General features: G+C 40.6%; 1 protein-coding gene across 8 annotated transcripts in view; it reads right to left on the bottom strand.

The window, feature by feature from the left end:
* Window positions 1–23,001, bottom strand: part of TCEANC2 (transcription elongation factor A (SII) N-terminal and central domain containing 2) — a 44,222-nt gene that overhangs the window by 14,866 nt on the left and 6,355 nt on the right. For 7 of the 8 annotated variants that reach the window (XR_825869.1, XM_010847138.1, XM_010847135.1 and 4 more), the window contains 2 exons: window positions 11,282–11,423; window positions 8,755–8,931 (listed from right to left, as the gene is read on the bottom strand). Coding sequence is in view for 7 of the 8 variants with exons in the window: in XM_010847135.1 (XP_010845437.1) it covers window positions 8,755–8,931; window positions 11,282–11,423 (319 nt within the window). In the remaining variant the exon portion in view is untranslated. The remainder of the gene's footprint in view (window positions 1–8,754; window positions 8,932–11,281; window positions 11,424–23,001) is intronic. The other variant, XM_010847140.1, reaches the window with a different exon arrangement.

Genomic DNA, 23,001 nt, shown 5'->3' on the forward strand with positions numbered 1-23,001 from the left:
AAAGATGATTACTTTATTCAGGTTCTCAGAAGAGCCTGCATAGTATAAGTCAATATTTATTTTTAAAATTACATTTGTATACACACACACACACACACACATAAATACATATATTTGCTCACATGCAGAGAAAGAGTCTAAAAAATGTTGTAAAGAAATTATTTACGAGGGTCTCTTCTAAGTAGTGGGACTGTGTGTATCTATGCAGTTCAACTCAAAATCTCATGGGTTGGCTCAACCTGTAAGGAATCCTAAAAAAGCTGGTAAATGGTATACTATAGGTGCATTTGAGTGTCTTTGGAATAGAGATCTTTCCCTTCATGTGTTCCCCACCTTATCCTTTTCTCTTCCCAAGAAAGGCACTGTTGATGCAGCTTTCTCCTTGAGAAATGAAGATGCAGAAGTCCCTCAAAAAGAGAGTGCTTCTACTTGTCCACTGGACCTTTTTATCGTGATGTTACTTTATCACTCTGTGGCATCTGGCACTGCTGCCTTCTTCCTTCTGAAATACCCTCTTCCACCGCTTTTTGAGGTACCACCTGTTAATGGTTCTCCTCTTCCTTCTCCATCTCTTCTGCTGGTTACGTGCCTTGCCAAACCTTTAATTACCAGTGCAGCCTAGCTGGGGCATTGTCCTTGGCCTCTTCTCTTCTTTCTTCAACTGTTTTTCCTGAGTAATCTTACCCGCTTCTGGGGCCCAACTACCATCTGCAAGCAGATGACTTCCAAAGGCTCTCACTGAGCTCAAGACCCACGTATCCAGCCCCTGCTGGACAGCTCTACTTGCTTATTTTGCAAGCCACCTCTAGCTCAGCATTTCTAAAATGGAAAGTGGAACTCATCACTTCCCCCTCAGTCCCTCCTCCTGTATTTCATGGCAGTGCTACTCACTCATCGTTTTTATCTCCTTAACATTTCTTATAACTTTTCCTTTTTCTCACTTCCCGCTTTAGTCTCACTGCTGCCCTGATTGAGGTCCTCATCACGTCTTCACCGGTCTACTGCAATGACTTACTAACCAATCTTTGTCCCCAGACTGGCTTTCTCCGATTCATCCTCCATATTAAAGTTAATTAACCTTTTAAAAACACAATTTGATCACATCATTCCCTTACTGGAAGCCCTTCAGTGGCTTTCTCCTCTGTCTTCAAATTAATTTCTCAGTATAGATTCAAGCCCTCAATGCCCTGGAACCTCTTTGGCCATATCTCTTACCATGTCTCTCTCTTTCTTCAGTCTCAACCTTCCTATATCTTGCCTCCCATGGACAAAGTTCTAGTCATAGAGAACAGTTTGCATGCCCTTGTTTGGGGTCAGGCTGTCTGGCCTTCTTAAATTTCTGTACCTTAGCTCACAGTTTCCTCTGCCTAGAAAGGTTAAATGCTCATTTTTTCCTCTAAGCTTGATGTAAACATCTTGGGGGCAGAACTCCACACCTTACTCCTTACTCCAAGATACATTCCCAGCTCCCAGCACAGTGCCTACCACAAATCATTCAAGAAATGTTTGCTGAACTGAATCAGTTATATTAAAAAAAAAAAAAAGTTTACATTTGGCTTTCAAATTGGCTTTGTAGTAACATCTGAATATGGATGCAGCTGATTGGGAAAATCACACAATTGCAAACAAAATAATGGAACTATACTCTAAAGTACTGAATGAAAAGGTTCTAATTCTTACCCACTGCTAAGAATGCTTCTTGTTTACTACTCCAAATTTTATAGGAATTATCTCATTTTTTAATAACTAAAAAATGAATTAAATACTATTGTTATATCTCTTTTTACAAGTGAGAAACTGAAGCTCAGCAAAGCAATCTGCCCTGGCCTCACAGCTAGTAAGCGTGGAAGCCAGAATCTGAGCACAGCTGCCTGACCCTAGAGTCTGCACACTTAACCCAACACCCTGTCCTCCTCAGTCATTAGGGACTGGCATATAGGGAGTGTTCAATAAAGCTCTGTTGAGATAATGTTGTTCACCTTCTTGATATTCCCAAATCAGAAGAGCACAGGTCCTGAGAGGTGGCCAGATGGCAGAAAACGTGGGCTCTCAGGCCAGGACAAGTGATCACTGCTTCTGGCCCGCAGGGGGCAGTATACTCCACAGTGTCCCCCACTGCAGCCCCACCCAGCCTGGTCAGAAGGCTCTCCCAACACCAGGCAAACACTCCAAGCAGGGCAGGTCTAAGGAGAATGGGGGGTGCAAGATTTGCCAGTAACAGGGTGACAAAGGGAGGAGTGTCAGCAGGGAAGGCATTCAGTCTGGGGCAGGAAAAGAGAAGAGAGGAGGCCTAAGGAACCGCCTTCTATAAAACACAAGGCACAGTGAAACTTTAGATCAGAAAATGAATTTCGCGATAAGAATAATGACAGTTAGCCACTGCACTGAACACTCTACACTTAAGTCAATGAACTCTCAGAACAACCCTATGAGGTAGGTGCTATGATACGCTGTTTGACAGGTAAAGAACCTGAGGAACTAAGAGTTTAAGGAACTTGCACAGGACACAGCAAATAAGCAGCAAGGCCAAGTTTCAAATGTAGGCAGTCTGGCTCCAGAGCGCAAGTATTAAACCTATACTGTTGCCTCCAGTGATCATATAGTCCTACCTCCTCCTGATTCAGATGAAAAAATGAGGCTCCATGACCTTTCCCCAAGGTCACAAGTTGGTCAGTAGCTATATCAAGGAAGTTAATGATCTGCAAAAAGTCATTATTTGCTCCATGAAGTTTATGTTTTAAAGCAAGCAGTGCCACTGGCTGGTCTTATGATCTAGGTCAAGTCCCCTGGGTTGAAGAGTATGGGGTTTCTGCATCCCAGCACATTGTTAAGAAAAACTCTCTGTAGGAAGTGGTCTTTTGCTCCTTTAACAAACATTATCAAATACTTAGTTAAGTACTAGACCCTGTGCTAGAACTTGGGATAGAATGTTGAACAAGACATAGCCCTTTATTCAAGGAGCTCCACGGAGGTCTAAGCACAGGAGAAGACATCTAAACAAAAACAAATGCAGCCAAGTGTCACAGGTTCTCAGACAGTGTTGAAACGGGAACCCAAAGGAGAGTGAAAAGGACAGAGAAGTCAATCTGGCTGGCAAATGTGCCAGGGAATACCATGCAAGAGGCAATTCTTGTCCTAAGTTTTGACAAGCAGTGGAGTGAACAAGAGCAGAGAAGCTGAAAGAGCAGTGTAATTGGAGCGCTGTGATAGGCAAAATGATGTTCCCAAAGATATCCATGCCCTAAACCTCAGAACCTGTGAATATGTCGCCTTACAAGGAAAAAGGCGTGATTAAAGTCAAGGACCCCAAAATGAGGAGATGAGTCTGGATTACCTAGGTGGGGCCAATCTAATCACATAAGTTCTTAGAGGCAGAAGAGTGGGTCAGAGACATGAGGTGTGAGAAAAATCCAACCCACCATTACCAGCTTTGGAGATAGAGGAAGGGAATCACAAGCCACAGAAAGCAGGTGGCTTCTAGAAACTGGAAAAGGCAATGAAACCGATTCTCCCCTAGAGTCTCCAGGAGGATTGCAGCCCTACTGACACCGTGATTTTAGCTGAGACCTGTACTAAAGGTCTAACATACAGAAATGTAAGATAATAAATCTAATGTTTAAACCATTAATTTTCTGGCTTTTGAATAGTGGTGCTGGGAAAGACTCTTTAGAGTCCCTTGGACAGCAAGGAGATCAAACTAGTCAATCCTAAAGGAAATCAACCCTGAATATTCATTGGAAGGACTGATACTGAAGCTGAAGCTCTGATACTTTGGCCACCTGATGCTAACAGCTGACTCACTGGGAAAGACCCTGATGCTGAGAAAGATTGAGGGCAGGAGGAGAAAGGGGGTGACAGAGGATGCGATGGTTGGATGGATCATCGACACAATGGACTTGAATTTGAGCAGACTCCGGGAGATAGTGAAGGACAGGGAAGCCTGGAGTGCTACAGTTCATGGTTCACAGAGTTGGACACGACTTGGCAACTGAACAACAATAGCAACAACAATTTTGCGGCAGTTTGTATGGCACTATTCCTAGATAATGAATACAGGAGCGTCTCAGTAGTTCAGGATTGCTAAAACAGTGTGAATCTATAGAACAACCTGAGAAAGGAAGGTCGCTGGAAAGTACCTTGCCACTAAGTTACCCTGTGAACCTGGGCAAGTCAAATCACATACCCAGTCATTCATTCACTCACTAACTCATTCACTCACTCAACAAACACTTTTGCTTCACAAAGAAGATTATGTTTCCTCTGGGCCTTAAAGGTCCAAGGTACCCAGCTCAAGCACCTTGAGCCTGCCAAGGTGCATCTTTGGGTTTCAGGAGGTGGCAAGACATGGCCTAAGTCCCTCTTAGCTTTGTAGTTTATTTTGTTTCCTGAACTGGGGCAAGTTACATTAAACTCTCTAAACCTCAGTGTTCTCATTTGTAAAATGAGAAAATAATAATATTTACTTTATAGAATTGTTATATAGATCAAATGACGTCATAGTGTGTTAGTCACTCAGTCGTGTCCAACTCTTTGCGACCCCATGGACTGTAGCCTGCCAGGCTCCTCTGTCCATGGGATTCTCCAGGCAAGAATACTGGAGTGGGTTGCCATTTCCTCCTCCAGGGAAGTCATAGTGGGGAAAGCATTTTGTAAGTATAGGGTTTTTTGTTGTTAATCAATTATAAATGAAAATCAGATCAATATGATTGACTTAAAACCTTTCCCAGATTATTTATATCTGCAGTATTGCAGAAGTAGAGCATGCTCTCCTTGTAGGCTGGGTGCAAGGCCTAACTACACTGCCTTACCAGCCATTTACTGACACCCCCTGCCCACTGGTTTCCTTTATAATAAAGGTATTCAAGCCACGGAGGCCCGATTAAGAGGCAGATCCAAAGGCTTTAGCCCAGCTAGCCCTCAACTTCCCAGACCACTTGAGAACCGTGAGGCCACTCACTTTCCCTGTCTCTTAAAACACTCTCCTCCTTAGTCCACAGGTCACTGCATGGCCCTGGTTCTCTTCCTCTAATTACACTCCATCCACTTCTTCAGCAGCTCCACTTCCTCTTCCCACTTTCCTTCCACGGATATTCTCCTCATTTCAATCCTTCAGCCCTTTAATCTTTTCTTTTACTCAAAGAATTCATCCACTTAAATGATTTTAAGCAAACGCCTCCAGGCAAATGTGTTCCAAATACAGATTTTTAGTCTAAATATCTCTCATCTGAGTTTCAGTTCTCCATCTCTAACTGCCTATTGGACATTTGGTCCTAGAGAGTTTATGTCAGAGCAAACACTGACTAAAATGAAAATACTAGGAGAAAACTCCCACATGACGTACACGAGAAAAGGCACTAAATTCTGATTTAAAAGAGGTGAGCTTGAGCAGATGGCAGAACCCATAGAGATAGTCCAATAAAATAAAGGCACATATGGCTGGGATTCAGGGCACAATGGCAGTCTGCTAACCAAGAAAGAACACTGCCCCAAGAGACCTGGGTTCTCATTACATCTCCGGTGCTAACCCACTATGTGGCCCTGGATAAGTCACTTCATCTGTCTGAGTCTGAATTTCCTTGTTTATAAATTGAGGTAGCTAAATGGATTTATAAGTTTATGACATTGACATTTATAAAGTTCAAATACAGATAACAAAAATTATAAGATCTCAATAGACAACACAAAAATTCACACAAAGAGGGCAGAATGCCAATAAGCCAATAGAAAACAATCCATTCTATACAGCAAATGAAAACAAGATGTTATTGGAAATGGTACTAATGTAAATTAGAACAGTAATTCTAAAAATCTAAGATTCAGAAATGGATCAGGACAGGAGACGCATATCCAGGAGTTGTCTGAATTAAGGCCTCAGTTAAGTGAAGAAGTGAACAGCCTCTCTGGCTAAGTGCTCTAAAGCAGAGCCAAAGACTGAGGTCTCTGAGCTTTATGGAACAGTCCCCTCTGAGAGGACAGGGAACAAAGATGGAAGAAACAGAGAGAGGCAAGAAATAGGAATACAGAAAGCTAGAAATACCATGGAGAAAACCTTGTTTGATTTTGTCATTTTCATTCATTTGATGAATATATCCTGAGCATAGGCCACATTAATGCTTAAAACACACTGGTGAATAAAATACACAGCATGGTCCTGCTGGCATAGAGTCACTGTAAATAAAAACAACAAAGTAAATAACCAAATAAGTAATTACAAACTCAGACAAGGACTTGAAGGAAATAAACATTGATAAAATAGACAGAGTTACCAACAAGTTCAGTGTCATTTATGTTAACAGAAAAGAGAGTAATCAATGGTCTCAAATTCATGGTTCTGGGAAGATGAGAACTGAGACAAGACTATTGGATTTGGATAGGATGAAATCACTTGTGTCCCGAGAGAAGAACAGTGGTTGTGGGTGAAGCCAGCATGGAACGAGAGAGTGGAAGAGCCAGAAACGGGAGTTGCAATTATTAATCATATTGAAAGGAGTCTGACTATATAAAGAAGAAGAGAAACAAGGTATCCGGAAAAGATGACAGACAATTAAAGGAAAAGATTTAAGTGTATGTGAAGGCAGAAAGCAAGCACATGAGGCTATGAGAGGCATCCTGGCATTCTCATTTCCACAGCCAATTCCTGCAAAGTCCGGTCCATTCTCCCTGATTAAGGCCTCCCTACGAACCTGTTGCTCAACAGGTTGGCTTCTCTATTTTTAAAATTAGAACGTTTTTCAATCCCACATTCCTTTCTGATATTGCCACCTCTCTCTTTCAATACCAAACTTCTTGAAAGAGTTGTCTATTTTCACAGTTCATTTCCTTACCTCCTCTTCACTCAAGCCTCTGCCCTTAACCATGCCTTTGAAACTGTCCTTAGCAAAATCATGAATGACCTTACTTTGCAAAATCCAACATGCACTTTAAAATTCGTTTCTTTGGCCTTTGACAACGATGGACAGTGCTGACGAATCCCCTCTCAGAACCACTCTTTCTCTTTCCACAGCAACATTCTCTCCTGTTTCCCCAGTCACACCTTTCCCATCTCCCACAAGCCTCTTGCCTGTTGGTGTGCTTCAGGATGTGGGATTTGGCTCTTTGCTTTTCCTACATACTCTTCCCGGGCAATTGCCTTGCTTTCTCACTACATGCTGATGGTGACTCTCAAGTATATATTTATAGTCCCTCCTTAGCTCTAGCCTTATATATCCAACATTCTGTTGGATATTTCCTCTTGGATGTCCCACAATATGTCAAACACAGTGAGTCCAAAATTGAACTTACCATTCCCCCCACCTCCAAACATGCTGTTTCCCATCCTAATGAGTAGTGCTGCCATACACCTATTTGTCCGCATCAGAAATCTGGGCCTCAGCCTTCACTCTTTTCATTCCCCAACATCCAATCAACTTCTAGGTTCACTGGATTTTAATGCATTTATGTCTCTTGATTCCAACCACATTTCTCCATCCTCATGATTACAACTCCTTCCAGGCCACCCTAATTTCTCATCTAGATGTTTTAGTAGCTTCCTAACTGGGCTTTCTGCCTCCAGGTTTGCTTTCCTCAAACACTCTTCCCCTATGGCAGAGACAGGTATTTCTAAACTGCAAATAAGAATTCAAAAATCCTTTGATAACAACCACTTATGATCTTTAGGATCTGAGGTTTTATAGTGGACTAAAGCTACACTTTTACTGCAATACAATTTGATTCTGGATAAAAGTCATCTCAAAAAAAATAAGCGGAGGCTAAAGGCATAGGGTTATCCTAAGGGCCGACTAATAGCAGCACTACTGAAATACTCTGCTTTGGGTCAGTGGTGAAATGAGAGAGCTAATGCGGGGACTCTGATTCTGAGCTAGGATCCTTGAGTGGGGCACTAAAGCATTTCAGGTCAGAAGTGGTTCTTGACTACTGGCACAAACAAAAAAAGAAGCTAACCCCCTCTACAGAGAAATGTTTCCAGTTTAGCCTCACAGAATTCCACATATTGAAAGAAAATAATGAGCTCACAATTAAAAATCAACAAACAAGGAATTCTCTGGCAGTTCAATGGTTAGGCCTCTGTGCTTCTGTTGCTGAGGGCCTATGCTCAATCCCTGGCTTGGGGAACTAAGATCCTACAAGCCTCATAGCACAGCCAAAAAAAAAAGAAAAATCAACAAGCACAGGGAAAGGCAAACAAACACCAGGAGAGTCAACAGAAACAAAAAACACTAGAGTTAAACCCTAAGGACAACAAATATTAGAATAGTCAGAAGACTACAGAAGAACTATACACTATATGTTTGCAGAAATAAAAAGGCACAATCACAAGTGTATACAAATAACATTTAAAAGAGACAGATTTTGGGAAGAAAGAAAGCTTGCAAAAATTAAAAAAAAATGGTTTCAGGAAGAAAGAACTCAATGAATGGGTGAGATAGCAAATTAGAGTCAACTGAAAAGAGAATTGGTGACTTGGAAGATATATCTCTGAAGAAATTGCCCACAATTTTATGAGAGACAAGGAGACATATGAGCTAAAGAAAATGGAAAATTAAAGCTCTAACCTATTTCTAATTGTAGAATCCCAAGACAATGAAAAGGAGGTGCTTTGAAGAGATAACCACTGTAAAACTTCTACAAATGAACATAAATCTGCAGGTCCAGGAAGAAAAATATATCTAGGTTAAATTTAAAGAAACACATGCTGTGATAGTCAGTCTACAAGACAGCCCCAGTGATCCTCACCTCTTGGTGTTCATAACCCACCTGTAGTTGTCTCCCAAGCTGTACCCAGGTTGGTCTGTGTGATCAACAGAATACAATGGAAGCAATGGTATGTCACTTCCAAGATAAGATGATAAAAGATACTGTGGTTTCCATCTTGGTTATTCTCTCTTGGATCACTTACTCTGGAGAAAGTCAACCATGATGCCATGAGCAGCCCTATAAAGATATAAGCCCAGGCATAGGGCTGATAAGAAACTGAGGCCTTCTATAAGCAATCCTGTAAGTGACCCATTAGGAGCAGATCTTCAAGCCCTGCTCAAGCTTTCAGATGACTACAGCCCCAGTCAACAGCTTGATTGTAACCTCTTAACAGACCATGAGTCAGAAGTACTCAGATAAACAGCTCCCAGATTCTTGACCCTCAGAAAACCTGTGTGAGACAACAAATACTTTAGCTGCTAAACATGGGGGTAATTTTTACACAGAGACAGGTAACTAATACACATGCTAAGACTAAACATTTTTGGTTTTTTTCCCACTGTGCAACCCACTTCAGTGCCTGCAGCCTACAGACAGAGGCCAGGCAATGGTTTGGGGCCAGTTTGCTCTGTCATGGGATGCTATGAGAGGCCTGGGGGACAGCCTGCCATAAACCCAAACTCATGCCTAAGACCAAACAGTTTCAAATGACTTACAAAGAGTCTTTTCCATCTGATCCAGACTCTCTAACTGATTACATTTCAAATATACCAGACTGCTTTTAGTCTCTGCAATGCACCATGCTCTCTCTGTACAGCTCACATGACATAGTCCTGCATGACACATTCTTTAACATCTTCTCTACTCTCAACACACGTACTCCTTGATCTAACTTCTCCTCATCATCAGAGCACTCACAGAAATCTCATGGGACAGGGACAGGAAGGACTCTAAAGGTGGGAGAATGTAAACATTTTCAGGCAATGATACAAATGAATCTTCAGGCTAGCACCTAACATAACTACAAAGGAACCGAGGAACCCTTATATTCCACACAACCTTAGGCAAGGCCTGGGATAAGGTCAAGACTCAAATGTTGGATGGTTTCCAGGTCCTCCTAAGTCATACCCCCTTGCTGTGGTTTCATTATGATCCTTGAATTGAAATTCCTGAACATCAGACACGCCCATTCTTGAAAGCATACTCGTAATTGTACTTAGCATACTTGCAACTGTACTCAAAGGACAAACAGAAATGATTTTTAAAACTGTCATCTGTTCTGTAGTGTAGGATAATTCCAGTCTATTATGTCGATATTTAAGATCTGATTGTAAGTGTATTTGCGGTGTGCCTAAATATGAACATATATATACACATATGTACATGTACACATCATAAAATATTAACCACTAGTACCCTCTACTGGTGGAAATACCTTATCTGCTCATATGAATGGTCTTATTGCCCTCTAGTGACCACAACCTATAAAGAGAAAATCCAGCAGCAGATGGGAGAATCTCCTTGGCTATAATGATAGGGTTTTATGTTCTTTAAGCATCTAATTTTCTCAGATTCTGGTTTATATTACAGGGGTGCAACTCTCAAGACTCTTGGGGGAACCTCTGGGGGATTTCACACAGCTCTTGCCAGCTGTTAGCGCCAGTCTGAAGCTACTCTCTCTCCTGCTTCTCATGAACAAGAGGTCAAGGGGAGGCAGAGAAGGCAATGGCTGCACGGGTGAGGGCAAGCACAGCAGCTGTGAATGACTACCCTGGACTCCCTGGGGACTTGGGAGCAGCTTGAGGAACACATGTTGGCCCTCCCTCGCATATTATTCACAGTTGTGTACTGTACTAGAACGGTAATTCGATGTAGTTCCTGACTTACCTCTTAAGATAACTCCAATGCTGTAATAAGTGATGTAAGATGCTATCATTTTGCTTTTACAAACCATGCTTTGGAAGTTACTTCTACTTAAGACAGAAAAGCCAAGATTTAAGTGACCTGTTGCCTGTTCTACGGAGTTTTTTCTGAATTCCCCAGATGTAAGACTACTCTGTTCTCTGTGCCAGCATACACCTTGCACAGATCAGAATGGTACCACAGACATTATTCATATATTTTAATTTTTAATCTAAACTATTTTACTACTTACACTTGTCTACTTGCTGGTTTCTCCACCAAACCCTAAATTCCTTGACGTCACAATCATGTCTTCTTCATTTTTGCACACCCAGCATCAAGCACACTCAAAACATTACCCACAGATCATGCAATAAGTACAGAAACTGAAGTAAGCATTTAGAAACTTTTATAGTAGTCTGACAAAGTACTTCCACATCTGTTGAATCTAATTTTTTTTAGAAATAGGGCTTGCACTCTGCATATTTTAATTTCATTTAATTGTTAATTTTATTATACTATAAAAGTATTAGTCTACAATCAATGGAGAATTTTTTAAACAATGGTCTCTCACCACAGACAGTTTGAGAAGTACTGATATGATAGATAACTATGTTTGCGAGAGGGAGGAAGGAGGAAGGAGATAAAACAGAAGTACTTCTCATAAAATTCAGAAGGAACATACCTATCTTTGTTGACTTTAACACTTCTCTGGAAGGTATTTTCTTCTTTAATTCTCGTAAGGCTTCGACTAGATTCTCTTTGCTTTGATCAGGAAGCTCCAACATAGTTTTCCATCTTTTTATGTCTTCTATAACCACAACTCTCTGGGAAAAAGAAAAGTCATTTGGAAAATGGAACATTTTCATTAGAAAGACATCTGCCTTCACCTGAGCTAATGGGGCTCCTACTGACATATGAATTATTGATTATGACCTGAACCAAAGCACAGTATATTGATGGCCCCAAATGATGGGTAATTGCTTAAAAGCAGCCCCTGCTTACTGCAAATCAGGAAGAGAGTTACATCTATTAGGAAAAGTGCAAGTTTTAATCTTACCATGTTGGACACCACGGGGCACTTAGCACTGAGAGGCAAAAAGGAAGAGAAGAAAAGAAAAACGATGCTGAGGTGAACCAACCCTATAGCTCACTTAAGTGTCTTAATCCATAGGGGAGGACAGAGAGCAGAGAAGTCATAAAGACATAGTTATTTCAACAATAAAAAGCACACTTCAACAGCTTCCTACTTCCCAGATGGTAAAACTCAAACCTTCTCTTGTATGAAGAATTTTTAAAACTTCAAACACAAAAAGTTAGAGTAACTCGACCACTTATAATGAAAGAGTTACGTTTTGCCATTTCACATAAAACAATAAAACACTGTATAGTTCAAGCCTCCTTACACCCTTTACCCTTTAATCCCTTCCTTCCATATCTAGAAAAAACTACCATCTTAAAGTTGACATGAATCTTTCCATTAACTGTAAAATATTAACAAGGAATCCAGGTGAAAGGGATGAGGAATGTCTTTGTACTATGTTGCACTTAAAATTATTTTCACTAATAATTTTTTAAAATAAACTGGGAGACAAAAAATAAAGTTGCTTTTATAATAACAAAAAAGTTTTGTTTCTTGTTTTGTATCATTATACCTTGGGGTGGTGGGCCGGTTAGGGTCTGGGAAGGGGCACAGGGGCTTCTGGTTCATGTCCTGTTTCTTGATCTGGATACTGGTGACACAAATGTGTTCTGTGAAAATCTTTAAGATGTACACTCATGATTTGTCTACTTTTCTACATGCCTGTGATAGTTCAATAAAAAGAAACCCCAAAAAGTCTTCATTTACCGCCCTGGGCAGGGTCTAACCTAGCTGCCTGTGCTGGGAGAAGGGGATGTCTGGGGACTTCTCTATTTCCCCGTCTTTGCTTCTCCTCCTTCCCCAGCTGCTTGTTTGCTTTAGTCTCTGATCCTTCCAGGTTTGAAACTGGGAAAAGGAGGAACAGTAACAGACACAAAAGCCTTACTTTTGGTTGCAATGCTGTGCTCACCAGGTTTCAGTACTCTCTAGACTTGGCAGACAGTCAAAAGCTGACTCTCTCTCGTGAGCTGTTTCTGTGGTCCCATGGCGGCTCCCAGGGTTGAGCTCTCACCTGTGGTATTCCCACAGCACTGGCAAGGTCTCTTCCAGCCAGCCACATACAGGTCTACCCTCAGTCTCCAGCTTCTGGCAACCAGCTTCATACATTCTCTGAAGGGGTCCCATTACCCTTCCAAGGATCCTTGTGAACCAAGCCCCTTTAATTCAACTCCAGGTTAACCAGTATTATCTCTGCTATGCCCGCATCTTTGCCCTGAAAAACTCTGAGCATAACAGCCTTCCAAATGCAACCACTTCCCTTTCAGTGGCACCAGTAAAAACCTTCTGGTTTTAGACTTTCCCAGGCACAGGTCTGGTCTCTGTCTACCAACGCCAGAAACTGAGGTCAAGTTCTCCAAAAGAAAATACCACAGCCATCCCATTTTATCCAAAGGAATTTTCATTCCTTTCTTTTTTTACCTTCAACTTTCCTTATTACCTAAGATAGGTGATAGGTTCAGGATTCCAAAACCGGTCTTCACATCCTGCCTTCACAAGTTCTGCACAGATGGTTTAGAATAACTTTTGGGAACACCACTTTATACCTAATGCTTTGTTCTCAAGGCTTCCCAGGTGACGCTAGTAGTAAAGAACCCATCTGCTAGTGCAGGAGACCTAAGAGACATGGGTTCGATCCCTGGGTGGGGAAGATCCCCTGGAGGAGGGCATGGCAATCCACTCCAGTATTCTTGCCTGGAGAATCCCGTGGACATAGGAGCTCGGCAGACTACATTCCATGGGGTCGCAGAGTCAGACACGACTGAAGCGACTTGGCATGCACACACACACACTTTGTTTTCAGTCCTTAGGAACCCTAACCAAAATTGAGACAGAGGACTTTTCTATGACCTGTTACAATATAAAATAACATTGGTGTTAAATGGCATGAAAGACAAATGAATGAAGCTAGGTAAGGCATATTTTCGGAGAAGGCAAAATACTGAAGACCCACTCCAGTACTCTTGCCTGGAGAATGCCATGGACAGAGGAGCCTGGTAGGAGTCTATGGGGTCGCTAAAGAGTCAGACATGACTAAGCGACTTCACTTTCACTTTTCACTTTCATTCATTGCAGAAAGAAATGGCAACCCACTCCAGTGTTCTTGCCTGGAGAATCCCATGGATGGTGGAGACTGGTGGGCTGCTGTCTATGGGGTCGCACAGAGTCGGACACAACTGAAGCGACTTAGCAGCAGCAAGGGATATTTTCAGTAGGAAGTAGATATAAATATATTATGCAACTTGCACTTCTCACTCAATATAGTTTGACTCACCCATACTGATGTGTATAAACCCAGTTGATCCATTTTGATAGTATTGAATATTATTCCATTATTTTTATATACAATGTCTCAGCGTATTAAAATCTATTCCCCTAATGCATATTTAGCATTTTCTCCCCCTCATATTTTTCCTATTATAAACACTGCTTTAGTGAACTCCTGCCTATTATATATTCGTATGTCTTCTATCCTTCACTTTCAACTTTTCTGGGTCATGCTTTAGTAACTTATGGCTGCTTTATTTTGCTCCTCCTTCCCCATCCAATCTGAAAATTTCTATTTTTTAATAGGCATGTTTAATCCATTTGCATTTATCATCATTCCTGATATACTGGACATACTTTCTCTTTGCCTTTTTTCTTCCTTTCTTATCTTTTATTTAACAGACCGAGTTTTCCTTAATCTTATTTTTCCTCTCATGTCTTGGAAGTTATACATTCTATTTCTATCATTTTAGTGTTTGTCCCCACAATTTTTAAGATACTCAATGAAATCTATACCAAGTCTCTACATTATGGAAAACTCCTGTTAGAAATATATGTGGTCTCTTTGCCTGTCCTTCAAGTCTCTTAACTTTTCTGCCATATTTCTATTTCTGTGGGATGCATTCTAGTGATTTCCTCAGGTCTAGCTTTCAATTTGGGCTTCCTTGGTAGCTTAGATGGTAAAGAATCTACCTGCAATGCAGGAGACCCAGGTTCAATCCCTGGGTTGAGAAGATCCCCTGGAAAAGAGAATGGCTACTCCAGTATTCTTGCCTGGAGAATTTCATGGACAGGGGAGTTTGGCGGGCTACAGTCCATGGGGTCGCAGAGTCAGACATGACTGAGTGATTAATACTTTTTTTTTCAGCTTTCAATTCAGTATTTCTCTCCATAGCTATGACTTTACTTTTAATCTGTCCAATGTACTTGTCAACAAATATGCTTTTTCATTGGACAAATTCTGTTTTTTTTCTCTCTAAATCTGCCCATTTTTTTCATACTATCCTATCCTTACCATTTCTATTCCTTTCTTTATCTCTGTGAATATTTTTAACACATTTAAGATCTCTTTTAGACTGCTACCTATGTTTCCTGGAGTAGAAATTCTATTACTTAAATCTACCTGCTCATTCTCCCTCCTGGTGATTTATTTTACTGTAAGTTTTGTAAGTTTTGACCATGAGTACACTTTTAATGTTTTCCATGGGAATCCTATGTACTCTAGGCTTAGAAGTATCTTAACATGGAAATCTCACCTTTGCCTTTGTCAAGGCCCTTGGATTTCCCTGGTTCTGGACCAGTTTTTATGTTAATTTTTCAGCTTTGTAGACAGTATGAAGTTAAATACACATACACACACAGTAATAATCGTGAGGTTCTAGTTTATTATGGGGTCAACTTTTTTTGAACCCAAACCCTGACATGATACAATCTTCATGCTGATTCCTTAGACTGGTGGATGGAATTTTTCTAGTTCATTTTTCAAAAATACGGTAGCCCTATGTTGACTTCCAGGTCCTTATCTGCTATCCTCATACTGGCCCTAAAATCCCAGCCCCCAAACTCTGTACCTGGTTTCCATAAAACTATATAGAAGCGTACCTTGTATTACTGCACTTCACTTTACTGCACTTTGCAGATATTGCTTTTTTTTTTTTTTTTTAACAAATTGAAGGTTTGTGGCAACCCTGCATTGAGCAAGCCTACAGATGCTATTTTTTCCAACAAATGCTTACTTCGTGTCTGTCATATTTTGATAATTCCTGCAACGTTTCAAACTTTCTCCATTATTATTATATTTATTATGACCTGTGATCAATGATCTTTGATGTTACTATTTTAATTGTTTTGGGGGGTGCCATAAACCATGCCCATGTAAGACAGCAAACTTAGCTGATAAATATTTTGAGTGCTCCACCAACGAGTCATTTCCCCATTTCTGTCTGCTCCTTGGGCTTCCTGATTCCCTGAGACCCAGAAACACTGAAATTAGATTAATTAACAGCACTAAAATGGCCTCTAAGTGTTAAAGTGAAAGGAAGAGTAGCTTGACTCTCACTTAAAGTCAAAAGCTAGAAATGATTAAGCTTAGTGAGGAAAATATGTTGAAAACCAAGACAGGCCAAAAGCTAGGTGTTCTGCATCAAATAGTTAACCAAGTCATAAATGCAAAGGAAAAGTTCCTGATGGAAATTAAAAGTGCTACTCCAGTGAACACACAAATGATAAGAAAGCAGAACAGACTTAATGCTGATATGATAACATTTTAGTGGTCTGCATAGATCAAACTAACTACAACATTCCTATAAGCCAAAGCCTAATCTGGAGCAAGGCCCTAATGCTCTTCAAGTCTATGAAGGTGAGGCAACTGCAGAAGAAAAGTTTGAAGCTAGCAGAGGTTGGTTGATGAGGTTTAGGGGAAGAAGTTGTTTCCATAACATACAAGTGCAAAGTAAAGCAGCAAGTGCTAAGGCAGAAACTGTAGCAAGCTATCCAGAGGATCTAAGACAATTAATGAACACTACACAACAGATTTTCAATGTAGATAGAACAGTCTCATACTGGAAGAAGATGACATCTGGAACTTGCATAGCTAGAGAGGAGAAGTCAATGCCTAACTTCAAAGATTCAAAGGACTGGCTGACTCTCTTGTTAGGACTAATGTAGCTGGCGACTTAAAGTAGAAGCCAATGCTCACTTGTCATTTTGAAAATCCTTGGGCCCTTAATTATGCAAATTACTCTTCCTGGGCTCTATAAATGTAACAAAGCCTAGATGACAGCACACTTGTTTACAACATGATTTACTCAATAGTTTAGGCCCACTGTCAAGACCTATTACTCAGAAAAAAAGATTCCTTTCAAAATATCACTACTCATTGACTAATGAACCTGTTCACTCAAGAGCTCTTACAGAGATGTACAATGAAACTAATGTTGTTTTCATGCCTACGAACACAACATCCATTCTGTTGCAAGGAGTAATTTTGACTTTCAAGTCCTAGAAATATATTTCTAGGATACACACATGGAGAAATACATTAGAGATACATTTCATAAGGCTATAGCTACCATACATAGTGATTTTTCTGGTGCAAAGTAAATTGAAAATCTTCTGGAAAGAGTTCACCATTCCAGATGCAGTTAAGAATATTCATGATTCATGAGATTAAGTCAAAATATCAACATTAACTGGAGTTTGGAAAAAGTTGATTCCAAACTTCATGAATGACTTTGAGGAGTTCTAAACTTCAGTGAAAGAAGTAACTGCCAATGTGGTGGAAAGTGCAAGAGAACTAGAATTATGAGTGGAGTTGAGGATATGACTGAATTGCTGCAATCCCATGATTAAACTTCAATAGATAAGGAGTTACTTCTTATGGATAAGCAAAGGTTTCTTGAGATGGAATCTACTCCTGGTGAAGATGCTGTGAAGTCTGTTGAAACGACAAGGAAGGATGTAGAATATCACATAAACTTAGCTGATAAAGCAGCAGCAGAGTCTGGTAGGATTGACTTCAATTCTGAAAGTTCTACTGTGAGTAAAATGCTATCAAACAGCATTGCACACTATAGAGAATCATTCATGAAAGGAAGGGTGAATTGATATGGCAAACTTCAGTGTTTTAAGAAACTGCCGCAGGCGCCCTAACCTTTAGCAACCACCACCCTCATCAGTTAGCAGCCATCAATATCTAGGCAAGACCCTCCAAAAGGCAAGACCCAGCAAAAAGATTCCAACTCACTGAAGGCTCAGATGATGGTTAGCATTTTTTAGCAATAAAATATTTTTAAATTAAGGTATGTACATGTTTTTAAACATAACGCCATTGTACACTTAACAGATTATACAGTATAGTTCAAACATAACTTTCATATTAACTGGGAAACCAAAAAAATCCGCTTTGTTGCAGTGGTCTGGAACCAAACCTGAAATATCTCTAAGGTTTGCCTTCAGCTCCCACTTATAGCTCTGTATTTGGATTTCCTCTCTCTTCCCGGCACCTGAGGGTTTCTCTTTTTTCTTTTCAATCTCAGGTCCGTTCTGGAGACTTTTTGCTGGTGGTTTTTTTTTGGTCGCACAATGTGGCATGTGTGATCTTAGTTCCTAACCAGGGATCAAACCCGGGCCCCTGCAATAGAGTCTTAATTGCTGTACGGCATGCCAGGGTAATTCCTGTATTGGATATTTTTTATTGAGCATTTCTACATGGCTGGAATGAGGTTGGGGGTTCCACATCAGATTATTTCAACATATGGAACTAGAGACGTTTAAGCTCTTTAGCATGGCATAAAAGGCCTTACATGACCTGGCTCTTGACACCCTTTTCAGCCTCACCATTGGCTCAACATACATCAAACAATTTGAAACTGCCTAAACAAATCACAGTATTTGACATCCTCTGCCTGGGATGCTCTTTCTTTGCCTGAATCACATGATAAACATGTTTATTCTTAAAGACATTAAAGAATCAACTACTATACAAAGACTTTCTTGCCTCTCTCCAACCACATTTAACCAAACTCCCGTGGAATCTGCAAAGACATCAATTACTGCATACGTGCTTTCTGCAAATAGTTATCTGCAAGGCTGTCTTCTCCACTAGACTATGAACAAGTTGAGGGCCAGAACAATTTCTTATTTCTCTATCCCCAATGCACAGTAGATATAAGAAGAAGAAGTGAAGTTGCTTAGTCGTGTCTAACTCTTTGTGACCCCATGGACTGTAGCCCACCAGGCTCCTCCATCCGTGGAATTTTCTAGGCAAGAGTACTGGAGTGGGTTGCCATTTCCTTTTCCAGGGGATCAGCAGATGTAACTGAACAGTTATTTCTACCCTCAAGGACTAAGTATAGTGGTCTTCAGATCTGAAATATTAGACCAAAAATAGAGAAATATAGCAATTAGTTTCAGAGAAGAATTCCACATACTTACAAAGAATGTTTCTCTATTTCTGTCCAAATATGAGCCCCAAAATAGATACTGCAAGTTCTTATCTGAAATATTTAGAGGAAAAAAAGGGAAGTGGACATGAAATATCAATGGGAAAGCTACTATGAGTAGTGGAATGGTTACTGCCAGAAAGAAAAGGTGCTTCCAAAATCCCATTTGGTCCTACATTTGGTCCTATAGTTGTGGATGGCTGAAATACAAGGTTTGATAAAACCAATGAGGGAAAATGCTTCGCTCATGAGCAATAACATGGGCATCATTCCACTGGTGGGGGCAGGGACAATATTGGCTAGTCAATCCTATAACAGGAGTGAAGGCTTACAGAGCATTCTTAAGTGCAGAACCTAAAATAACAGGCATATTTCAGACTCTTTCAATTTAAAAAATCTCCTATTGCAACCAACAGAAAAAATCACTTTCCCTTAGGGAGTAAGAAGAGATTAACCAAATTAACCTTTACTATTCAAATGTACACCACATGAGCTCTATTGAGTAGCACTTTCATTGACTGTGATAAGGCTATGGCAAAATTACTTCTAATATGCTGATAACAGAAGTACAATGGTCCTAATATCCCAAGATTTTTATACCTCCTTTGCTGGCATTCAGAAACCTCCAATTTTTTTTAGTTCTCCCTATAGGAGGCAGACTGTGGAACCAGATTGTCTAGTTCAAATCCCAGCTCTACCACTGAGAGCTTCATGACTTTGGACAAGCTACTTTATCTCTCTGTGCCTTAGATTTTTTTCATCTGTAAAATATAAATGATAAAAGCATCCATTTCACAGTGCTATTATTAGAATTTAGAGTTATTATGTGTAAAGCACTTAGCACAATGCCTGGCCCATAGGAATAGGCTCAATAAATGTAAGCCGTAATCATTACTATTATCAGCACCATCACCACCATCATTCTCAGCCCTAGGCTTACTACACAAGCCTCTTTTTTTTCCATATAAGAAAAGAGAGAACTACTTATTAGTTTTTATTTTGTGCCAGGCACAATGCTTAGCCCTTTTAACATGCATTTATTTATTTAGCCCTCATAACAACCCTGAAGGTGAGATACTATTTCTGATGTTACTGATAAGGAAATTGAGGCTTGAACATTCAGCAAATTCTTAGCATTAAAACGTAATGGTGGTGTGTGGGAAGTCACTTGGAAAAACGTGGATCTAGCTAACTCTCTAGAATTCAAATTTAACTTGTTTTTAATTTGTACTGTGCACACAGGAAAGTAACCATGCGCGCATGCCTAAAGGAAAGGGAATAGGAGGTACAACTTATTGAATGGCTAGATGTCACTAACTTCCCTCTACCTAGCCAAATCTTTCCATCTATTTAAGGTACTCTAACCCCTAAAACAGACACTGAGCTCTCTCCTCTCTTAACTCTTGATCCTTATTGTCTAAACAACAATTTTGTAATGGATCATATACGATTTTGTATCATTACTTATTAATTTCTTATGCTGTCCTAAGAAGAAGTCCCATCAAGGCTTATACTTTTATCTTAAATTTTTCTTATGTTCTTTAGAGTACCTAGCATAGAACTGAGTATAAAGCTGTTTCACAGTAGCATTTGTGGAGGAGCCTACTGTCCAGACCCAGCAAGAACATCCCCAAATAATAATGATTATTGTTTACTCAATAAATCTTTACATACAATGTGGCCGACCCTGTGTTAGGCCTTAGAGCAGAATCAGAACACAGTATGATACTGCAGTCCCAGTCCTAATAGTTCATGATAGACTGGGGAAACTACAGGTAATCAGGCAATTGCAATCCATAAGGTAAGTGCTAAAACAGATATTTGAACCAAGTGCTAAGAGAACATCAAAGAGGGAAAGATTAACTCCCCAGAAAGCATTTCAGCATTCACTTTTTTAACAAGTATTTACTAACCACTTAATATGTGCCGAACACTGTCTTAGGTCCAAGGGTAGAGAGGTAAATAAAACATCCAAGGTCCTTGTATTTATGAAGTTTATAATCTAAGATTCACTTGAGTGGGTTGACAAATGAGTAGCAATTCACTCTGCAAAAGATGCAGGAAAGGGGATCAGCATCAAGTCAAAGCCCTGGAGACATGAAAGAGAGGAACTTAGAAAAAGAAGAGCAAGAAGTGAGGCGTGGCTGGAATGCATTCCTGTTAAAGGGGAGCTATAAGAGATAAGGTGAGATGGCACCTCAGACAGAACAGAAGAGAAAGGGTTTCATATGCCAAGTCCAGGCGTTTAAAGTTTTAGCTCATTTGGTCATTCAGAAAAATGCACTATGGCCTTCTATATGCCAAGTCCCATGACAGCTTCTGGGGCCACAAAAACATTAAGATAGTCTTTCCAGATGCAGACAGTATACCAGGACACACGCATGGAAAGGAACACGTTTCCATCACAATACTGTAAAGTAATTATCCTCCAATTAAAAAAGAAAAACACCTTTTACATAGCACAAGTACAACAAGTGCACTAATGGGGCATGTTAAGAAAAGGGATAGCTTAGAGAAGGGAGTTGTTATATTGGCTCTGTATTTGAGGGACAGAGGGTTGGGGGACAGAGGGTGGCGAGGAAACACCTTATAACAGAGGAGACTCTTTACTAGGTCACGGGAACAAAAGATTTCATAAAGGAGCTGGTAACAACAAACCCTTACATAGTACTTAGTACTAACCAGGTACTGCTCCAAGCACTTTACATATATTGACTCATTCAAACTTTGCAATGAGCTTATTAAGTAGATGAGGCTTCCCTGATAGCTCAGTTGGTAAAGAATCCACCTGCAATGCAGGAGACCCGGGTTGATTCCTGGGTCAGGAAACTCCGCTGGAAATGGGATAGGCTACCCACTCCAATATCCTTGGGCTTCTCTTGTGGTTCAGCTGGTAAAGAATCTGTCTGCAACGCAGGAGACCTGGGTTTGATTCCTGGGTTGGAAAGATTCCTTGGAGAAGGGAAAGGCTATGGACTCTGGTATTCTGACCTGGAGAATTCCAAGGACTGGATATTCCAAGGACTGCCATGAGGTCGCAAAGAGTCGGACACATCTGAGCAACTTTCACTTCAGTTCAGTCGCATCGACTCTTTGTGACCCCATGGACTGCAGCACGCCAGGCTTCCCTGTCCACCACCAACTGCCGGAGCTTACTCAAACTCATGTCCATCGAGCCAGTGATGCCATCCAGCCATCTCATCTTCTCTCATCCTCTTCTCCTCCTGCCTTCAATCTTTCCCAGCATCAGGGTCTTTTCAGATGAGTCAGCTCTTCGCATCAGGTGGCCAAAGTACTGGAGTTTCAGCTTCAGCATCAGTCCCTCCAATGAATATTCAGGACTGATTTCCTCTAGGATGGACTGGTTGGATCTCTTTGCAGTCCAAGGGACTCTCAAGAGTCTTCTCCAACACCACAGTTCAAAAGCATCAATTCTTCTGCACTCAACTTTCACAGTCCAACTCTCACATCCATACATGACCACTGGAAAAACCATAGCCTTGACTAGACGGACCTTTGTGGACAAAGTAATGTCTCTGCTTTTGAATATGCTATATTTTGAATGTGAATTCCTCAGACAACCATTTTGCCTTTTTGCATTTCTTTTTCTTAGGGATGGTCTCTATCCCTGCCTCTAGTACAATGTCACGAACCTCCGTCCACAGTTCTTCAGGCAATCTATCAGAATCTAATCCCTTGAATCTATTTGTCACCTCCACTGTATAATCCTAAGGGATTTGATTTAGGTCATACCTGAATGATCTAGTGGTTTTCCCTATTTTCTTGGTGATAACTTTTGTTCCAAGGAGTAAGCGTCTTTTAATTTCATGGCTGCAATCATCATCTGCAGTGATTTTGAAGCCCAGAAAAATAAAGTCTGACACTGTTTCCACTGTTTACCCATCTATTTCCCGTGAAGTAATGGGACCGGATGCCATGATCTTCATTTTCTGAATGTTGAGCTTGAAGCCAACTTTTTCACTCTCCTCTTTCACCTTCATCAAGAGGCTTTTAGTTCCTCTTCACTTTCTGCCATAAAGGTGGTGTCATCTGCAT

This window comes from Bison bison, unplaced genomic scaffold (assembly GCF_000754665.1).
Source record: "Bison bison bison isolate TAMUID 2011002044 unplaced genomic scaffold, Bison_UMD1.0 scf7180017864244, whole genome shotgun sequence".
NCBI classification, from domain to species: Eukaryota; Metazoa; Chordata; class Mammalia; order Artiodactyla; family Bovidae; genus Bison; species Bison bison.